Source organism: Felis catus, chromosome C2, assembly GCF_018350175.1.
Source record: "Felis catus isolate Fca126 chromosome C2, F.catus_Fca126_mat1.0, whole genome shotgun sequence".
Taxonomy (NCBI): domain Eukaryota; kingdom Metazoa; phylum Chordata; class Mammalia; order Carnivora; family Felidae; genus Felis; species Felis catus.
In genome coordinates this window covers 11,723,332-11,745,599 of record NC_058376.1, presented here as the reverse complement: position 1 = coordinate 11,745,599, position 22,268 = coordinate 11,723,332, and the positions used below count along the sequence as shown (strand labels likewise).

The 22,268-nt window shown below is 35.6% G+C and overlaps 2 protein-coding genes across 9 annotated transcripts in view; one reads left to right on the top strand and one right to left on the bottom strand.

The window, feature by feature from the left end:
* Nucleotides 1-17,538, top strand: part of SON (SON DNA and RNA binding protein) — a 32,984-nt gene extending 15,446 nt beyond the window's left edge. For 2 of the 5 annotated variants that reach the window (XM_045036654.1, XM_045036655.1), the window contains exons 6-12: nucleotides 114-302; nucleotides 7,337-7,447; nucleotides 8,617-8,733; nucleotides 12,895-13,042; nucleotides 15,612-15,683; nucleotides 15,792-15,907; nucleotides 16,477-17,538. In XM_045036654.1, the coding sequence (XP_044892589.1) occupies nucleotides 114-302; nucleotides 7,337-7,447; nucleotides 8,617-8,733; nucleotides 12,895-13,042; nucleotides 15,612-15,683; nucleotides 15,792-15,907; nucleotides 16,477-16,635 (912 nt within the window). In that variant the 3' untranslated portion in view covers nucleotides 16,636-17,538. Of the gene's footprint in view, nucleotides 1-113; nucleotides 303-409; nucleotides 1,221-7,336; nucleotides 7,448-8,616; nucleotides 8,734-12,146; nucleotides 12,227-12,894; nucleotides 13,043-15,611; nucleotides 15,684-15,791; nucleotides 15,908-16,423 lie in introns of those variants that run through there. The other 3 variants (XM_045036656.1, XM_045036657.1, XM_045036658.1) reach the window with 3 other exon arrangements.
* DONSON (DNA replication fork stabilization factor DONSON) overlaps nucleotides 3-22,268 on the bottom strand; it is a 28,295-nt gene continuing 6,029 nt past the window's right edge. For 2 of the 4 annotated variants that reach the window (XM_023238784.2, XM_023238786.2), the window contains 5 exons: nucleotides 22,028-22,109; nucleotides 21,814-21,918; nucleotides 20,691-20,889; nucleotides 19,400-19,612; nucleotides 17,799-18,545 (listed from right to left, as the gene is read on the bottom strand). In XM_023238784.2, coding sequence (XP_023094552.2) covers nucleotides 18,408-18,545; nucleotides 19,400-19,612; nucleotides 20,691-20,889; nucleotides 21,814-21,918; nucleotides 22,028-22,109 — 737 coding nt within the window. In that variant the 3' untranslated portion in view covers nucleotides 17,799-18,407. Of the gene's footprint in view, nucleotides 6,903-17,798; nucleotides 18,546-19,399; nucleotides 19,613-20,690; nucleotides 20,890-21,813; nucleotides 21,919-22,027; nucleotides 22,110-22,268 lie in introns of those variants that run through there. The other 2 variants (XR_002735797.2, XM_023238785.2) reach the window with 2 other exon arrangements.

Genomic DNA, 22,268 nt, shown 5'->3' with positions numbered 1-22,268 from the left:
AATTAAATTGTTTTAATGTTTTATTAAATACTGTCAGAAATAGTGAACAATTATTTTCAGATTATGTTGAAAAACCTCTTAAGTGTTAATTAAGGAAACACATTATGTTTTAGATTGCTGCAGCAAAACCAACTCCACCAAAAAGCCAGGTAACATTAACAAAAGAGTTTCCTGTGTCATCTGGATCTCAACATCGAAAAAAAGAAGCAGATAGTGTTTATGGAGAGTGGGTTCCTGTAGAGAAAAATGGTGAAGAGAACAAAGATGATGATAATGTTTTCAGCAGCAATTTGCCCTCTGAGGTAAGTAAGAGGAATATTGTGTTTTTTTGTTTTTTGTTTTTAATACCTGAATCTCCCATTTTATTGTTACTTTATATCTGATTTGGCTTCTGTTTCACTCTTCTTAGGGCCGGGTTAAACGGCAGGGCCGGGTTAGACGACAGATGAAACAACCCGCAGCTTCTCATTTGACAGTAACTCGATGCAATTCACTTTGTGGAACCAAGCCACAAAGTGAAAAGCATCGAATTGCAGAGAACAGTGTTATCACATCCCTACCCAACATTGGGCCCTCCTTGCACTTATGGGAAGGTAGCCCAAGGTACAACTATTTAGCTTCCCGTTTTGCTTCGAGGCTCTATAGCTCTAGATTTTGGTGGTAGCAAATTTACTGGGTGGAGGGATTGAGCAGAGAGAGGCAGATCCTCAGGTTCAACACAAGAACTGGATTGGAAAAGGTCACTGTAGGCTGATGTGTGAGCATCTTGGATATATAACATAGCCCATTGCCCTTAAATAATGGTTTCTCTTACTATTTTTTGGGTTGTCAGATAGCCTTTAATTTTAATCATTTTCCCTTCCCTGTGCTACCTTGGCCCTTTGGAATTCTTGTGTTTAACCTAATGCTCAGCCTTGGTACTCCATTTCCCTTCTCCTTCCCCTCTTTGCTACTATTAAAAGTTGGAGAAGTGGAATTCACACCTTGAAATTTCCATGAGGCTATAGTTGTATCTTGTCAAAATGACGCAGTAATAACACCAAGTGTCAAAACAACCCCATTAAAATGCTGACTGATTAAATAATGTGCTGCTAAATATAGTGCACATGAAAACAGCAAGACTGTATATATATGTAAATATATATATATATATCTGTATCTTTGTATGTATCTCTGTATCTGTACCTTTGCTGTATCTTTTAATAAACAGTTTACTTTTATTTAACTTGTTGTGCAAAATCACGCTTGGGGGATCTGGGAGGGTGGAGACTTACTAGGGTGGGTGGGAGTTTTAAATGATACTATAGATTAGTTACCACCTCTTGCCCTTGGTTCCAAAGCCCAGACGTTTGTCCAAGGACTGGACTAGATAATCTGATGCCCTTACAATGTGGGACTTCTTCCCCACTTCCTTTTCTTGCAGTTCTGGGATATGTAGGTCAGAGAGACCTGTTCTCTCCACCTCAGGTTCCTTGCATTGGCCATATCGTCTTCCACTAAACACCTCCATTATTACAAATAAATAAATCCTGTTGTTTATAAAATCAGAAAGTGAACAGAACCCAAATCAGAATTCTTTTGATAGTATTTTTTTTCCCCTGAGCTATTCACAGGTGACATTTTTTATTGTGCTTTTTTGATCGGCATTTTAAGAGAGAGCAAGTTCTATACAATGAAGCTGGACACGCTAATTAACCAATGCAATTTATGGTCACCAGTGATGATTTGTATTTATGTGGGATTCAGTAGTTGAAGCAAGTTATACTCTCACCAGTGGGGAAGGGATAGCTGATTTAGACAATATTTTAGTGAAACCAGTTCAGTAGCTCTGTTGCTAATCCCCAGATTAGACTACCTGCACATCTCAAGAGGGAAAGGTTAACTGACATCTGCAATTGACTTAAATCTTGTAGTAGGCTGAATATAAATCATGGTAAGAGGGCCAGTACAGACTGATTTAGAAATTCTGATACATACGCTTTTAGTAATTTGCAGATTAAGCATGTAATAGAGTTGGAAAACATACGGAGATTATGTGAGAAAAATTTTTCAGCTGAGTAAAGCCCTGTAAATAATTGAAAAGTTCCAAGGGATTTTCCTGAGAAGTGATCATAGGTATTCTAACCACAGTTGAACATGCAGAAAGTGCTTAGTGAATCCTGATGAGTATTTCTTTTTTATTGAAACTTCATACGTGTCTGTATATATATGTTTGAAATTCTCAGTACTCTGCCATTTTCAGTCTTAACACTGACCCTGTGATGCCTTAGCCTTATCAGTCATCAAAAGTAGTTGTCAGTTTTAATTAAAAGTTGGGGGGAATTCCAAAGAAATCCCAGGGGGAAAAGTTGGGTATTCAAATTTTATATTAAGCAGTCTTTCATTAAAGCAGAAGAAAAAGGTCGGAAAACTAAATAAGTGAAGCGGATTTCTTCTGTGGGAGGATATATACAACTATATGATACCAGAATTCTTTAAGTCAGACTCAAAAAATACATAGGTTAATTTTAAGCAAAAACAATCCCAAAATTTTAGAAGAGAAAAACCATGGTTTCGTTTTGCTTTCAGGTCTCTGTGCTTTTACGTAACAATAGTAGTAAACACCTAGAGGAAGTGGTCACAATATAAAACGTTTAGTCCTAGTTATTTAGCTGTATCTTGCAAATACATGTATTTGTAAGATTACGTTCTACATACCAGTGTTTGTGGAATGGTGACATGGGAGCGTTGACCCTTTTGATTCCCTGTCTGGGGTTGAAATAAAGGCTTTTATAGAGTAAAAGGAAAGTTCTTTCAAATGGTCACTGTTTTAACTGATTAGTATTTATTTATTTTTTAACCTATCCGTGTTTTTCATTTTAATAAATATAAATGGAGTTTGTGGTTTTTTAGTTTTGAGCATAAAACATTTAGGCAAAGATCACAGATTTGGTCTCAGCTTTGCTGTAATCCTTAACCCCACCAATTGTCTTGCACATGAGTGCTCTTTGACATAAACGTGAGTGGATAGATGTGGATGGATCAACATAAATCCGTATCTTATGGAGTATCAGCTCATCAGACTGTGCCTTACTGCCATAGCATCGTCTTCCTACCCAGAAGCCAGCCAGCATCATCCTCAGTAAGGAGTGTCTACAGAACTTTGACCATATTTGTGTGAATTTGATTTATTCTTAAACAGTGAAATCAAAAATGGTGGAAAACTAATATTTAAAAAAAGTGTCCTTGGGGGCATTAATTCTTGCTAATAAAGTTAGAGGCTTATTGGGTAGAAGATTTAAATGTAATCTTTGATATAACATTTCCTTGGGTTTACTATTAATCATAAATTATCAGAGGTCCAGAGGTAGCTCTCCATTAAGGTCTAGTAATTGCTTACATGTTAAGATGATTCTTGTGTCAGTGTGCTTGGTTTGTTTTATTAAAAAATATTTCCACTTCCCAGTGGAAGTATAGAAGTTCTTCAAGTATAGAAGTTCCAACCTTATACTTTAGGAAAGTTAAGTTCTTGGGGTAAGATGTAAATTTTAATTGAAAATTAAATACATGGGTCCTGGCAGTGCTAGAATGGTTAAATACAGCCTTGCTATTCATTCTTTTTTCCTTAGATTCTCCTGGGTGATTAACATTGAATTTCTTTGAACAACTTAATAGGTTACCTGTTTTTCTTATTCTAGTTTATTCAGATTAAATGTATAGGAGTTACATTAGAGAATTCCATATGGTGTAATAAAAGATTTGTAATTCACATTTTAAAACCAAACCCATGACAACTGAGGTATTCTGTATTTTGTGTGGCTTTTGTTTTTATAGTTGTCATTTTCTTTTCTATATGAACCTCTTTGTAATTTATTAATTTTTGCTAATAAGTATCTTAAAGTCCTATTTTACATACAGATCAGATGCTTTTTTTTTAATTCTGTTTTTTTGAATTAAACATTTCCTTTTATACTCTTCTGTTTTAAGATACCTGTAATTGTCTAGGTAGAGAGTAATACAATTCATATTATAGGGCTTATTTTCCCTATCTGACTCCCTCCTAATAATTCTCTTTAGCCCTTTAATTGACTTTCTAAGAAATGCCCCTGAGATACTTGTATTTATGTAAACAGGTGGGTTAACGAAAGGGGTAAGGAAGTTGACTTAGAAGGGTTTTTAAATGAGGAAGATACAGAAAGGACATGATTATAACTTAGGCTGTGAAATGCATGTTACATTATGATTTCATTTCTGACACTTTTGGATTATAGGAGAAGTGATCTGCTGTGTTGCTGTAGTAGAGAAATGAAATAACGTGGACAGGTTTTTAACTATAGGAGAACTGGAATTGGATACTCGAGGTAGATTTCACTTTTTAAAACAAGTCCTAGGGAAAAGGAAACTAAACATTTTCCCCAATTATAATACTTAGAATATTATTATAGTATCATAATTAGACTTCATACATTAGATTAAAAGTTTGTAGTATAACAGTGGAAACAAATGAGGCTTGTTGATGACCACTTAATAGCGTTCTATCAAATTTAAGATTTTTTCCTACTTTTTAGAAGGGCTTTTTAACATCATTTCGGTACCTTAAACCTATTCCTCTTTCTGAGCAACACTGAAAGATGGTTAAGGCTCTGAAGCTCCACTACATAGTATGATCCACTATATAGTGTTTATGTACACACACATATACCATATAGTCCAGTAGAGTAGTCACTAGCCACTGAAAAATCATTTCCTTAATTGCACTAGCCACATTTTAAGTGCTCATTAGCTGTGACTGTAGAAAATACTACTGACCAGTGTTCTAAAGGGTAGCTGTGATATTTAATGAGAGTTTCAATACTCATATGTGACATTTGGTCTAGTCCTTGAATATTAGTGTTTTGGGGATTATACATTATTACATATCTTGAATTACCTTGAAAACCTGGAAACATGCTTTTTTGATTCAAACATTTGAGGATCCTTAAGAGGTTCAGATAATCCTGGTTCATTTTATTTTGAGTATGTTCTTCACATTTAAAAATATGAATATAAAATGAATAGTAAGATTACTCTCTTGGTAAGCCTGTTGGGTGAATTAAGTTGTAGTCAGGAAAAAAACTGGTTATCATTTTATCTGAAGTAAATTTATTTTAAACATCAAGGTTGCTATATTAAAATTTCTTCCAGAGTGAGATGTGAATGTTACAAAGTGTTACTGAGATTTGAATGAAGTTTCATCCTGGGGATAAATGATGAGGCATTTAGATTATCTGCTTAAAGACTTAAAAAATATATGAAGATAGGTCTTCAGATCATAGGTGTGTATTCATTTGTTTTCTAATTGGGAAGAATTTTATTCTAGAGAAGTTGGGAGCTTTTAGAGCCATCTTTACATTTTCATGGCAAAATTTATAGCTGGAAATTGGGGATCAGGGCTTGAAGTAGTCAGTAGATCAATTTTCCACATTATCACCTCTAAGCTTAGACTTTTTCAGAATAAAAACCTGTTATTTATACCTAAACATCCTCAGATTTACAGACTGCTACCCAAAGTAATTTGGACAAGGTTAATGAACAGTACTTGAGGTATATTTGCTGGGCTTTCAAATTGCATCAGTAATCCTACCTGACAGTTTTAGGAAACACATAAGGTAGGCCAAAGGAATGTAAATTCTGGCCTGAAATATTTGGGTTCCCATTTATTTAAAGTCCCAGCAGTTGATCAGAATTATCAAAAAAGTGACAAGTGAAGACCCCTAGAGTTTTAGTGTTTAATTGTGACTGCTTAGATTATTTTTTATAGGCCCCAGACATATTCTAATTAGTGTGGATAATTTACTACGTTGACAGTTAAGATCTTTCATGGGATCTGTAAACAGTCTTAACAATTACAGAATGAATTTAGCTTTGCTTTCGTTTTAAGAAGGCAATACATAAGAATATGTGGAAGAAAAAATTTAATTTTGCTGGGGGAGTATTATGAGATGACTCAGCAAGATAACAAAGAATGATGGAATAATAAGGGGTTCTGAAGGCAGAAAAAGGGGGACTAGTAATCCTTATGCGTGAGGTAGAATTATTCTCTTATATCCTTATGCGTAAGGTAGAATTATTCTCTTAGAGTCATACACCCTTCTATATAGGTCTTTATTTTATAAGAAGTATTTCATATGTAGTACATAGTTAAATTACAGGTAGCCCTTAGCTTTAAGAAAAATCCTTAGCTGTTAATTTATATTACTGACTTCCTTATATTTGTAATATTCATGCAGTACCTCTAATCATGTTTTGCATATGAATATAGGAAAACCTTTTCATGTCAAATATTTTCCAAAAATGAATTTTCTTGGGTGAAATCACTAGGAAATATTAATGGGTTGTGTTAGAAGAAAAATAATAAGAATTGATGATGATACAAGTCAACATGAGCTCTTAACATCAGAACAAAGAACATCAAATACTTACTTGATGTGTTTTTCCTTTTATGGTTGAGCCTTCCACAAATCTGATAAATTGGGGATTTGTTCTTTAAGAATTTTTCTGGACATTATGAAACGTTTTAAAAAGTTAAACCATGAAGTCACCTCTGCTTAGCATAACATTTTTACAGGTAGGATATGAGCTTTGAAAAGGAGGACCTAAGACATTTCAGACATATTTAATTTTAAATGTGTTGGTTCATGTTGTTATGTACCCCCCCAGAAATATTTTAATTTGGGTCATTAATACATATAAACTGAAAACAAAGGATTCGTTTATGTATATAGTAAATACATTCTTTGAAGAAATGGAGTTCTTAAGACCAAACTGTATCTCTGAGCAACTGCAAGAAGGTGAAAAGATGTGCAGATGAGTAAAAGGCCAACTGACCTGATGGTGGTTTTCTGCTTGCTTACTCAAGAACCTTATTGCTTCTGAACATTATGCTAAAAAGAAATAGGATAAAATGAAAATTGCTCATGAATATAAAATTAATAGTTCCAAAACAGTTGAAAAAAGTACCAGTTTTTGTAAATGACTGTTTTGTTAGTGAAGGCTAGAGAGTTTTAAGTTCTTTGTGCAATTTTCTGTGATCATAATTTGATACAGTAGAAAATACAGTAGAAAATATGAAATTTGAAGTTCAGATGTTGGGTTGAGTTCAGCTGCTGCCTCTGATAGCGTGTAACTTACCTTAAATGATCCTCATCTGCTTTCCAAGTTTCTTTTACTTCTTGGTATCTTTTCTGTACTTACAAGATTATTAATATGTAAGATTACTGTTTCATTTTTGATATGTAGCAACTAAAGATATGAGCACTTTTTAGAATTTAGGGGGTCTATCATAATTTGAGATAATTATCTATGTTTTCTTTCTTAGCCTGTGGACATCTCTACAGCAATGAGTGAACGGGCACTTGCTCAGAAAAGACTAAGTGAGAATGCATTTGACCTTGAAGCCATGAGCATGTTAAATCGAGCTCAGGAAAGGGTATGTAGCAGTTTTAATGTCTGCTAAATGAGAATTTAACTAATTAGATGGTTGTGACATAAGTAAATTCTGTGGCATGCTGTTGAAATGTAGGTCCTAAAAATCCAAGGAAATAAGTAATTTATTGTAATTAGCTTATTTTAAATGAAAGTGATTTTGGGGCATGGTCATTCACTCAGTAAATGTTTATTGTGTACTGTGTGGCAGGAACTAATGTTTAAGAGAGTTAAAATAGAAAAAAAAAATCCCTGCTCTTACTGAGTTTGTAATCTGGAATATAAAAGTAGCTATGTGTCCATCATAGCTCTGTGAGATGTAGGTACTATTATGATGTCCCATTTTCCAGCTGAGGAAACTGAGTAAAGAGTGGTTAGTCAGCCTGAAACAACTATAACACTGCACGTTAGCTACACTGGAATTAAAAAAAAAAAAGTGATTAGGCAGTCTGAGGCCAGAGTCTAGACTTAAATTTTTAACAGTGGACAGCTTTTCCTTTTGTCTTCTACATTCCCGTGGTAGATCTATATAGAAACGACAAATACATGTTCAGACAGATAAATGTACTACCTAACAATACCAATGTTTATTAGCAAATATACTTTGAAGGACAACGGATTCTTTAACCATCACAATAAATGCTGGTGATTAATGTAGGGCTCAGTTTTTAAAGAAGGCTGTTTTCTGGGTTTGAATAATTCCCTGCATTTATTACTCCTTAAGCGTGTCTCTTGAATTCTGGATTTCTAATACCACAAAGAAGGTAATTAATTAAAAACTCAGGCGATCATAACATTTATTAGATTGTATTTATATGAAGTACATAAAGCAGAGGGCAGGGATCCTGTGCTGCATGAAACTCTTTTCTGTATTCATGTATCCATGTGATATTTTGGAGAATGAGTATTATCGTTAATGCTTTTCAGTTGTTAGATGTACATCTCAAATCTTGTTACTAATGGGACCCACTGAATGTTACCAAAGTGCTGCTTTTAAGAAAACATTTTAAATATGTATGCATTCATCAAATTGTTCTAAAAGTTGAATAAGTCTTATTCAGCCTTTTCAAAAACTAAAAACCATTTCATTTAGTGAAATAAACCAGTGGGCATTTTTGACTAGACAAGTAATTTTACTCAGTTGATTGAGGCATCTTTTTTTTTTTTCTTCAGATTGATGCCTGGGCTCAGCTGAACTCCATTCCCGGCCAATTCACCGGAAGTACAGGAGTACAGGTTCTGACACAAGAACAGTTGGCTAATACTGGTGCCCAAGCCTGGATTAAAAAGGTACACAACATATGCACGTACAAAAGTGTCCAACTACAAAGTTAAGGTTTTTTTTAGAAAATGTTTTATTAAAAATGCACGGAGAGGCCAGTAACTATAACCAAAGTTCATGAGTAAATTTGCTATGTGTGCATACTCTAGGATGGACACTGAAGATGGACCTGATTCATGAGACAATGGCAAATGTATAAATAAGGCTCAAGAGCCACTCAGTTTATATCCTGAAGTTATTTGTTATTGCTGCTGCTGGTCTTTTTGGGGGTGGTTTTTTAAAAACCGTGTTTTGAATGCTAACAGTGTATCTCAGGTGCTGTTCAGAATGTTCCACAGTTCCTGTTGGACTACTAATCTAATGATTTCAAAGCAGTGGTTCTCAAATTTTTTCTCATCATGGGATACTTTATTACAGGTTTATTTTTGGTGGATCACTGTCCCCAAGAGCCCTCTTACCACCCAGATTTTCCATTTCTTTGCTCCTCTGTCCTTCTTTCCCCTTCTTTAGTGCCTGTGCCCTCTTGTAAGCTCTCTTGGCCCTTATTTCTCACCCTTCTGGTGATCACCCCGATCCCTGTGGTTGTCAGCTGCTGGTTATAGCAAGTTGGTTGGGAGGCCCCAGTATTAGCACTGCATGTGGTGATCTTGCCATGGGACCGGAAGGCTGGGGAGGATGGTTGGACTGGGGGCGGGGGGAGGGGGGGACGGTGGGCAGTGCTGAAGGGGTGGTGAAGGGGGCGGAGTGGGGATGGAGAATGCTATCTGTGGACCACCATTTAGGCCCTGGTGGCCTCTGGTGATCCACAGGCTCAATTTGAGAACCACTGATCTCCTGAAAAAACAGGATATGTAAGACCTAAATTCAAGGGAGAGGATGGACGCCTCGTGCTGTGAAGATGTAGGTGCTCCTGGTTTCAGATTCCTGCAGTGAGACCTGTGAACTCCACCTACGGCTGCCTCATTGTTGGGGGAGTCTTAGGTGGTTAAGAAGGGCTTTCTAAAGAAATGCCTTCTGATGAAGGGACGTGGCTTGGTTGGATGGGTGATGGGACATTTGTTTCAGGAGTACTGGCAGTATGGCAGTGCTGAAACTGGGAGGCTGCGTGGTCTAAGGATTGGGAAGGTTTCTTTATCCCGCTGTACTCCTGACTGCTTTTGTGATCATGGGCAAGTAATATACTTGGAATTTCAGTCTCCCAAGTGTCATGAGAAGACAAGTTCTTATTACTGCTTCACAGGGCAATAATTAATAACGTGATGGGCACCTATGAAGAATTGCTATGATTGCCAGTGAATGAGCTGAATTTCCACAAAATGAGATTTTGGTTGCTTTGGATATTTTAATCTCAACGTTTCAGTTTTGATAGCATTATCTCTGTTGATCCTCTTATTAACAAATTAATATAAAACATGATACATCCTCAATTTACCTGCCATTTTTGGTACATTTAGGTACACTAATATGTGTTTAGTGAGTATATGGCCAGATTCATTAAAAATTTACAACTTTCATGTCATTTACTAGGGGTCGGTGTTGGAAAAAAATGAAAATCTAGTAAAAATATTTCTAATTTTGAGTTCATTTTGGACCAGTTATAGTATTTAAAGTAGAGTGATTTGGATAGTATTTGAAAATGGCCTTCATCTCATTGGGAAGAATTATATACACCTATTTCAATAGTTTTAATTCTTTAATACTATTTAATCTTGAAGCTTGAGTCTCAGTATTTCAGGAAGTTAGACTTGAAGCTTACGTGGGTGTTTAGGCAGATAAAAATTAAATAGTCTTGTACATTACTAGGTAGGAACTTCTGAATGTGATTCCATTGTAAAATTTTGGTCTTCATTTGTATAATGAAGTACTGATCCATAATGCTTATATAGTTCTAAAAATCATGTTAACATAACTTGCAAAAATGAATCTTCTACTGATTAAAATTGGTTCTTGCAAACTTTCCCTTAAAGTTTTGATTTCTAGTCATGTAGGCAGTTGACAGATTTTCAATCACATTATTTTAAATGTACATGTAAGGCATTTTGATAAATTATGAGATGTGTTCATGAAAGTTTTTAAATAACAAGAAAGCAATGCTTTTAGGAAAACTCCCATTTATATGTTTACAGAAGAATATTTGCTACTGATATCAAGGAAGGAATGAACATTTATAAAAATGTGGAAAAGTCATTAGCTGGAAATTTATCATTTATCTTCACTGTCAATGGTCTCTTTGTTGTGTTTAGAAAACTTTCAATGATCACATAGTTTTTCTTGCCTTGCACTAGCCTAACACCCTCCTTTATGTTAAAAACCACATGGAATGCCAACATAGTCAATATTCATTTTTAGTTTGTTGCAGTATATTCTTAGATGAAAAAAGATGGGAGTTTTACCATTATTATGTCAGTAAGACATTTTTAAGTGGTTATTGATTTAAAAGAACCTTTATTTTCTGGAATTAAGTGATTTGGACATGACCTGATGACCCGATGAGTATTGTTTACTATTATACTCATTAGATTAAGCAGCTTTTTGGTGAACTATATACACAATGGGGTAAAGAAACATGAAGATAGTAGAGAATGGAAGCCAAGTCGGAAGCCTGGGTTATTTGGGGTTTTGTATTATACTCTGCACAGTTGCCCTTTTTTTTAGGAGTGTTGCCTGGAAAAGAGGGGCGGATGAACCTGGAAGTAAGTAAAAGTCATTTTAGGTGTGTAGCAACAAGGCAGTTGATATCCAAGCATCAGCTAACTTTTCTCTTTATACATCAACACTGCATGGCCTGCACCAAATAAGGAACTGAACCAGGGGTATGTTTTTACCTCCACAGCTGCCTCCTTCCATCAGAGCACCTAGTTGTACTTAATGTCTAGTCACACATCATTGGCATGTTTTTCCCCAGCATATAATTTACAAAGCTGGGGGAAAAAATAATACAGTTTTACTACTGTGTAAAAATAAGATTTTAAAAATTTAGCATTAACTTATCAATATAGGAAATGATTAATGCATACTCTTCCCAGAGATACCAAATTTTTGACTCCCTCTGTTGATAAGTTAATGACTTTTGCTATATATTTGCTACAGAACATAAGTCTAAAATTTAAGAACAAGGGGAAAGTAAAGCAGGATTTTGAGATGTTATAAATTAAAAGGAAAATGGCCAATAAAGATCAACAGTAGAATTCATCTGTTCTGTGTACATGGATGTCCTTTAAAATAGAGGCATCACATATTTATTTCTTAATGTGTGAAAATGACTGTTGACCATGCTAATGTATATAGTTGTGCATCTTAAGACATTAAGTGGTTTGCTGCTTTGATGGAAATTATGGTTCAGTGGGTTGGATACAAGAGAGATGACTGTTCACAGAATAACCTGTGAACTTTCACCCCTCTGTATGGAAACTTGTTTCAGGGCCAAATCCTTGTAGCTGTCTTCTTGCCCCGGTCAGTGCCAGCCCTACTATTCACAACACTGCTGCTACCGAGGCCTAGGTATGTAAACGTTTAAGGAGTTTTTTAAAAGTCTTTTAACATCAAGCTAGGATTTAAAAGCATTCAAATTCAGTTTGGTATAATGACAGGGTATTTTATGTGACTGTCCATTTCTTACTGTGTAAATAGAATTTAAAGATTTTTACCTTTTGGTTCATAGGGATTTTCTAAGTAAAATATTTATACTTGCTTTAAGGTAGAGTGGGAAAGAAAACTTGGGATGTTAACAGTATGCTGCTTCAGTGTCCAAACTATTTCTAAATGATTTCTGGGCTTTATTCATTAACTAGGTACACCTGGGACAATTAATATTATTGACTGTTTTAACATTGCCTTCTTTTTATTTTGCAAGCTAAGAAGAGATACCAGTGAACCTAAATAGTGGACGAAAACAGGAGTGTTCTAATTTTTTTTTTTTTTGGAGGGGGGCAGGAGGGCTACTGTTTTAAACTGCCATTTATTTGCCTTATTTGACTTTCAAAATATTATGTTAATGTGAAAATAATTAGCATCCACACTACAGTATGTATATAAGTATAGAAACTTAAATTTAATTGGTATATCAGATCTAGAAGTAAAATAAGATTTTTTTTTTTTAAATTACACTGCATTTGTAGTCAAATTCTAACTCTGAAATGGGGACATTTTACCTTTCTTTCTTTGGATAGGATCAGTTCTTAAGAGCAGCCCCGGTAACTGGAGGAATGGGAGCCGTTTTGATGAGAAAAATGGGCTGGAGAGAAGGAGAAGGATTAGGAAAAAACAAAGAAGGAAATAAGGAACCTATCCTAGTTGATTTTAAGACAGACCGAAAAGGTAACACATTGTTCTGGGAATGTTTATTATACCTTCTTTAATATTTAAGGTTTCGGGGCTCCTGGGTGGGTCAGTCGGTTAAGCATCTGATTCTTGGTTTTAGCTCAGGTCATGGTCTCACGGTTTGTGAGATCAAGCCCTGTGTTGGGCTCTGTGCTGACATTGTGGAGCCTGCTTGGGATTCTCTTTGCCCCCTCATTTGCCCCTAAAATAAATTTATTTATTGCGAAATAAATAAGTAATATTAAAAAAAAACAGGGTTTCATTACCTTTGTAGATTTTTTTTTTTTTTTTAAGTAAGCTCTTTGCCCACTATGGGGCTTGAACTCACGACCCTGAGATCAAGAGTCATATGCTGTACCAACAGAGCCCACCAGCAGCCCCATCTTTAAATAAATAATAAGTAAATAAATAAATAAATACACACACATAGTAATCTTCTTACATTTTGATATCCTTGATGCGTAACTGGAGCATATATACAGCTGTTTGTTAGGAAACAAAAGTTTAACCCATTCGTGACAGCTTGTATAAATACAGATGAAGTCACTAATTTGGGCTTTTAAAAGGCAGTTGTACTTAAGATGCTAAATAATAAGGAAGTAGGCATATATCAGTGTGACTGAAATTTTAACTAGCTTTTTTTTTTTAACCTTTTATTCATTATTGAGAGACAGAGACGCAAGTGTGAGCCGGGGAGGGGCAGGTGAAGCAGGCTTCTGGCTCTGAGCTGTCAGCACAGAGCCCCATGTGGGGCTCAAACTCACAAGATCATGACCTGAACCAAAGGCTATGCTTAACTGACTGAGCCACCCAGGCACCCCCTATATTTCATTTTTAGGAAATGGAATCCCCATTTTGCTTTCTCTTGATGGGGAACATACACTTGTTTCTAGGATTTATTTTTTTCTTTTTCAAATATTTTATATATTCTCCTTATTTCTTACTAGAGTGCTGTTTTGTCTTCACCTTATAAACCCTTTTTTGCATGTCTCTTTTTCTGAGTTTATTTTGAGAGAGTGGGGAAAGGGCAGAGAGGTAGAGAATCCCAAGTAGGCTCTGCACCGTCACCATGCAGCCCGATGTGGGGCCCTAACCCACGAACTGCGAGATCATGACCTGAGCCGAAATCAAGAGTCTGCATATCCCTCTTTTTAAGCTCCATAATTGAGTTTTCTTGGATTGGGGCTGGAGAATAGTAGAGCAGTTGCTGGCAGCAATGTTAGCTCTTCATATTTTCTTGTTCTTGGGGCACCTTGGAACTTTGCTACTCATGGGGATCTCTCTATATAGCTTGCATGCAGTTGCTGAGTATTAAAAATACACTTAGTGCTTATTGAGAACAGCCAGCTGGTACCTTTTAAATTCTTCCCTTGGAATTATGTTTTAAGTAGAATCAAATGGCTCAGTGTCAGCTCAGTGTGATTTCAATAGCTTGGATAAGCCTGATTTTTAAAAACTGTAAAGTTGAACACTAGAATTTTCATTATCTTTGTAATCAGAGAATTGAATTAAGTTGGAGATGATGCAGTTAAATTATTCTTAATTGGAAACGAACTAGCTCTGACCAAACTGTGTCTTATAAAATGTTTTGCTTCAGAAATTCTACATCGTCATCCACATAGAATACTGTGATGCCACTTTTTTCAAATTGTAGGGAGTTTATTGGTAATAATTCCAAGTAGGCTAGAAATAGCATGAGAATCATCCTGTGCTAATAAGCGTTAATTCAGACTCTAAATTAGAAAAGGACATTGTACTGATTATGTCACATTGACATTGTATTACTTCTACAAGTTGAATAGATTTTTTTGAGTCCTAAAAGGTGGTTTTTTGGAAGAAAATATCTGTGAAGGCATTGCATAATTCCAGGGAACATCATCTTTGGAATTCTGTGACAGGTGTTGGGTTTGGAGAAGCATACTAGCAGAATTAATGAAGAACTAGTTGAAGAATTCCCCCTAGGAGAAATGGAAGTCAGGAAAGCATTGCTTTTGGGTAGTGATACAGCTAAATCCCTTTGGAAAGGGAGGTTATACAGTGAGATTATGTTTGTCTTTTGAGAATATCTTCATTTGATAAGTCAGAAAGGGGTTGTTTGCTGGGGGAGAAAAGGGACACGTTCATCTATAGAGACAGCCTCTCCCTTTTCGTTTTTTTTTGGGGGGGGGGTGGCCTAAAAGCCTCACCATCTGGGGAACTTAACTGAGCCATCATTTTTTAAGGAATGGGAAACCTTAGATTGCACTTGTAATAGCCTCTAGTTTTTAAACTTAAAAAGAAACAGACCTGTAGTTGTTAACTATGGCACTTAATTTATATACATATTTATATACTAGGTTTTCTGAATATTTGATTTTTGTACAGTTTCTAATACCAAGGTACATGATAAACATAAAGATTTATATATTGAAACAGCAAAATAGAAGTCAAATGATATAAAAATCAGGGGTAGTGGGAGTTGAATATTTTATTGAGATTCAGGTTCCAACAGAGGGAATCATTGTGTTTATAATTTTGAATGATGCTTTGGGATTTATTCAGTGAACATTGGCTTTTTATTTTAAAGGTCTTGTTGCAGTAGGAGAAAGAGCACAAAAGAGGTCTGGGAACTTCTCTGCTGCAATGAAAGATCTGTCAGGTGAGCATACATTTAAATTTCCTCTTGTCCCATCCCCAACTTGAATTCATAATCTGTTGCCACAGACAGTAGAAATAATTAACAAGTTATTTTTTTTTTTCTCTGCAGGCAAACATCCTGTGTCTGCTTTGATGGAAATCTGTAATAAGAGAAGGTGGCAACCACCAGAATTTCTCTTGGTCCATGATAGTGGCCCTGATCATCGCAAACATTTTCTCTTTAGGGTAAATATGAATTTGTGCATTAATTATATACCCCTACTAATTTGATGACTTAACCTTAGAGGGTGAGGGAAAAGCACTGTATCGTCACAATATTGATACATTGTGGGTTGGGAGTGAATAGATGTGTGGGTAGAAGTGGTAGGGTTTTTAAATATTTAAGTATACTTTTAATATGACCTGTTAATATCCTATTTTTCAAAAATGTTGGAGGGAAAGATGTGGGCAAAATCTGGTGAAGAATTTGTTGACATTTTCTAGTGGAACATGGGGAATTAATTTAGTAGCTTTATCAGGGATTTCTCCATCCCCTTTCCCCATGCCCCTTCAATTTGAAGACCTTAATTTGTAGCCCCTTTTCCTAAATGATTTGTTGCTTCTGGGTTGAGATTAATTTGACTTCCATAGTATGGGTTTTATAGTTTTTGTGAATTATTTTTCTAGCATTTAGTGAAAAAATACAAAGCTAATAGATATTAAAGTTTGATGCTGTTCTTATTGTATGTTTTTCTTGAATAGGTATTGAGAAATGGAAGCCCTTACCAGCCCAATTGTATGTTTTTCTTGAATAGGTATTGATAAATGGAAGCGCTTACCAGCCCAGCTTTGCCAGCCCTAATAAGAAGCATGCTAAAGCCACAGCAGCTACTGTGGTTCTTCAAGCAATGGGCCTTGTACCAAAGGACCTCATGGCTAATGCCACTTGCTTCAGGAGTGCCTCACGTAGATAGATTGAGGTTTTATATTAATCATTTCAGATAATTTTACTCTGCATCAAAATGTATTTCCTCTTTAATGTTGTAAATATTTGGCAATTTAAGACATTGTGTAAAAAGCAATCTGTACAAACATCTCCAGGCTTTGATTTTTGTACCATGGAAATTGTATTTAACCATACAGGGTTTTGGTATGTTTATATTGTTTACCTTAGTGATGTATTTGTTTAAGTGGCTAACATCCAAACGATTGTTTGAAGGCATCCGTAATCTTCAGTGTGGAATGTTAAATAACGCTTTTATACTGTATTTTGTACTATGATGTAACCTCCCTTCCTTATGGCTAGGCTGCTGTAACACTTGCCTGTAATCAGTGAAGGGCTGTGCACCTTGTACTAGTTCACAATGGGTTCTGCTGGACAGATACTGGGCCAGTGTTATTGAGGTAATCAAGATCTGTTCCACAGGGCTAATGCCACCATCTCCCCTTAAAATTTTGTAGAGGTTATAAAAAGAAAGTGGTATGTTGTGTGATGATCAGCACTAAGTCCTGCATTCCCATCAAAGCCACTTGGGCCATGAGAAGGGAGTCAAAATGAAGTCCGATTAGAATTCTACTGCAGAGGCCAAGTACATTTAGTATGGCATTGAGTTGTGATATAGTTTTACTTTGATGTGCATTTTGAATTTCAGCTACACCTAGATAGACGTTAAATGATAATTAAAATGCTGTAACCAACTTATCTAATAAAATCGGCACCCAGCCACTATTTTGTTGACTGAGAAAGTTTAAGTTTATGTTAATTTTTAGGGTCTGATAGAATATTTCATGTGTATTACAGTGGTATTCATAATGCTATGTCTCTAAACTTTATTTTCAAAAGCTTAAGGCCCAAATATAAACTTCTCTGGAATAAATGTGGTGTCTTATTTTTTGGATCATAAAGTGAACACATACTTCTTCACTAAATATTGTCATTTCTTTACCCAGTGCTTTTGATTTCTACGTCCTTTTATTTTAAGGAAATTTGAATTACACACACAACACACACACTCGCGCGTGCACACACACAAATACCTACAAGAACATTAAATACTCCTTTACCATGACAGCTGAGCACACTTTACAATTAACACTATTCTATGTGGAATACAAAATACCCCTCTTTGAATTAACATGCATTAAAAAAAACAAATTTAATATATTTGAAAATAGAGGAATTAGAAATGAGAATGAAGGCAACTAAGGTAGAGACATCAACAATTAGCTATTTGTCTACAAATACGAATTTGTCTACATTTGTATCTTTATAATCTAGAACCTACATATAACTGTAGGTATAGGTAAATTGTCAAATATGGTTTTGCCCTGATGCCATCGGTCACAAAATGCCAGCAGATAATTAATACTTAGCTTCAATTTGCCATTTGCAAGGCAACACTGACATTCATAATACTCTGTTTTCTACTCCGTTTATAATTAGCTTGTAAGGGTCTGGAAGTCTCATTCAAGTTTCTGAGGTTTTTTTAAGAGTTGGGAGTTATCTTTATACCTGAATTATCTAATCAGAATAGTAAAAACAAAATGTTGATTCAAAGCCTTAATCCTTTTGCTTAATGCACGTAATAAAAATTAAGCTAAAAGGTTGTTTATCAACACTTGAATATTTTAAAGTTCTATTCCTTTAACTTCCAAAATGAACTTTAGAGCCAAAGGTATAAGAATCTTGAATTTCCTTGCTAGAAGGCTTTTTCCTCAAAGATTCCTTTTAGGCTTACTTTGGTGTTCAGGATCTCCAATTATAAACGAAGTCACTCAATTCCACAAGCCGTAAAGATGATTTTCCCAGTGTTGGTATTTGACTAAGTTGGTCCAGAGTCTTAGGGTGCAACCCACAGTTACCAAGCTCCTCCTGAAGTGTCTCCTATGGAAATTTGTATTCAAGTTAGTCAAGAAGCACATCAGTCTTTGGACACTGAGATTTTGCTTATTTTTAAGTATATATATATATATATATATATATATTTTAGAAATCTCTATACCCACTGTGGGGCTCGAACTCATGACCCTGGCAAAAAGGCACATGCTCTTCAGGCTGAGCCAGCTGGCTGCTCCTTTATTTTTCAGAGGCTCCGCATGCAAAGCGGGGCTTGAACTCCCAACCCTGGCTAGAGTCGCATGCTCTACCAACTGAGTCAGCCAGGCACCCTTGAGCACTCAGATTTTTAAAATTACCATGGGAATTTTGACAAACAGATGCCCTAATTCATGTTTATGAGGTAAAGGCAGTTCATTATCAATAGAAATTGATGCTAAAAATTTTCACCTCTAGCAATAGCATCCAGAAATACACAGTTTTGGTCATTTTTAGAAATCTGGCAAATGATAGAAGCATGAGGCAGTTTTAAAGGTCTTAATTATAACCCGTGAATAAAAACCTTACTATGTCCAAAATTAAAGGCAAATATTGGTTAAATATCCATAGTTTATAATAAAGGTATTTAGCAGTATTACGTTCTGGATCTGAGATAGCCATGAAAATAACTTGCCTTTTCTTTTTGTTTGGAAAGTTCTTTAGTCATTATTGAGTACAACAATCTAAATTCATAAAATTTACCCCTAAAAAAACCAGACCTTATCCCTTCATCTTAGTAACTGTGATTGATAAACAGTACAGTCGAATAACCTGAGATACAAGTTTGGCTCATTGCAAATCATTGATTTCTCCCATCTGAGGAAACTAGCTACAATGAAATATGCTTACAGCTGTCTACTTACCTTATCCAGTATTTTATTCACTGGCAGGCAGATATTAAATACAGCAGTTGGCTCATGTGTATACAGTCCAGCAGAAAATGACCCATTCTGTGAAGATTTGAGTAGCATGGTCACAGAATGTAGAGAATGAGGCATGATAGGACCTGTAATCTCCAAACTAAATTGGTCTTTGTATCCAGAAACAGCTTGTGTCTTCACATTTACACTTCGTGCCTTCAAGAAAATTTAAAGAAAAAATTATGGTCACCATCTCTCAAACTTCTGTCCCTAAAGATTTGTTCAGTAACTTCATTTGGGTTTCCCTCTTTAACAGTTGTAGACTAAAAGGTACAGCATAGAGGGAATACAGTCAGTGGTATTATAATAGCATTGTATGGTGACAGTAACTACACTTGTGAGTATAGCACAAAGTAGTTCATATGACATCAAAAGAATGTTATATGAGTAAAAATGTTAATTCTCCATCTAGAGCACATCTCCAAATTAGGACTCAGTCTCAGTATGTTCTACAAGATACAATTTTTCATATGGTATCCTGATTTATATATTTTTATTAAAATTTTTAGTGGTAGTTGACACCCAATGTCACATTAGTTTCAGGTGTACAACAGGGATTCTACAACTCTATATGCTGTGTTCACAAGTGTAGCTACCATCTGTCACCATATAGCACTATTATGCCATTGACTATATGCCCGACACTTACCTTTCGTCCCTTTGACTTCATTCATTCTGTAACTGGAAGCACATACTTCCCACTCCCCTTTACCCCTTTTTACCCTCCCACCCCAATTCAGTGGTATATTTTCAATGCAGAATACTGAACAAAAATAAAAATTCAATTCTGCTATTAACTAACGTTCAATATGTATTTTATATTTATATGCGTAATTTTTTAAAACAATATGGACACACAACTACTCTTTTCACTTATTCATGATATAGGTTTTGAGATCTATAATTTAACACAACATGTTTGGCTATGTTCTTTCGCCAGTTAAGAAGTGAGACAAAATGAGATTAAGCAACTTTTCCATGTGGGAAAAAAGGAACACCAAGGTGCTTTTGCTGCCAATCATATTCATTTTCATTCATTCATTCATTTTCATATAATTCAAAGAAAACATTTCATGTAATTCATATTTGCACATAATTCTTTTGATACACCTTTATTAATCAACGAATTTTTTTGCTGGGAGGAAAGCGAAACAATATGCACCATGCAAAATGCTAGGAGTTGTTCTTAAAAAGCCAGTTTATGAAAATTAGAATTTTTTCCCCCTTTCATTACCTTAAGCATTTGCATTGTGGCACCTCGGAAAGCTACAGGGGATAAGAGGGTTGGTGGAAGTCCTGCCTGTGGGCCTGAGCTTGCAATTAAACTCTTAGAGTTTATCAAAAAATTCAGCAATGTAAGGGTGTTCATTCCCTTCACCAACACAACAGACTCAGGTCTGTGGTCCATCTGCACTTCATGTTTCTCTTTGCGTCTGAAGAGGACAGTCAAGGAACTCGCAAATGGAAATCCCATACCAGTGGGAAAAAGTCATCCTGATTCTGAATCACCCGGGACCCTCTCTTCCCACTCGGAACTGGAAATGTTCTTGCTATCCCACTTAGTTGCAATTATAAGGTTATCTGTTTAAATCAAAATTTCTTTGACCCTCTGAATTTGCTAGAAATTTGATACCTAACAAAAACAAATTTGTTCCTTAGTCAAAAATATGTTGTATATAGAATGTTTTCATTTTTAAAAAAATTGTTTAGTAATAATTGTTCATGGTTTACTGATACTTAGGGAGTTTTTTAATGTCATGATAGAGAATTAGTTTAAAAAAATTTTTTTTTAATATTTTAATTTTATTTTTGAGAGAGAGTGAGACAGAGTACTAGTGGGGGAGGGGCAGAGAGAGAGGGAGACAAAATCTAAATCAGGCTCCAGGTTTTGAGCTGTCAGCACAGAGCCCAACATGGGGCTTGAACTCACAGACTGCGAGATAATGACCTGAGCCAAAGTCAGATGCCCAACCAATTAAGCCACCCAGGTGCCCCATGAATTAGTTTAAATAGCAACTTAAGGGGTGCCTGGGTGGCGCAGTCGGTTAAGCGTCCGACTTCAGCCAGGTCACGATCTCGCGGTCCGGGAGTTCGAGCCCCACGTCAGGCTCTGGGCTGATGGCTCAGAGCCTGGAGCCTGTTTCCAATTCTGTGTCTCCCTCTCTCTCTGCCCCTCCCCCGTTCATGCTCTGTCTCTCTCTGTCCCAAAAATAAATAAATGTTGAAAAAAAAAAATTTAAATAGCAACTTAAAATATTTTAAGATTTATAGTCAAATAAAATTACCAATCAACATTACATTGATCACTAACTTAATTGAACAAAAATCATTTCTAGTTAACACAACTGAAAGGATACAGCTTGATAGAGAGTATGTCTGGTTTTTTAATTTTGTCTTGCACACCTATCTCTTCCAGCCAGGAAAAACTTTCATCTTCATCATCATCACTGATTACTTGTTCCCTAGGAAATTGTTATAGTTAGAGTTTCCATTTCATAAAGCTGTTTCCTCTACAAAACTATTGCACTGAGTCCGCAAGTCACTGGTTGATATAAAATATTAATCACATACTCTCCATTTCCCAAGCTTGTTCCAGATGTCTTTTTCTTCTGATAGCCATTTTCTTTTATTAACGGCAGAGAAAATTCAATACCTACATGAGTAAATAAAAGAAAAATTTAACTGAGTTTTAATATTGTCTACAAGAACTTAACAAGTGTGCCCTTTTAGAGAGTATAAAATTTGAAGATTTGAGTTTATAAACTTGCTCTATTAAGGCAATAGCTTTCATACTTTCTGGACAGTAGCCCAT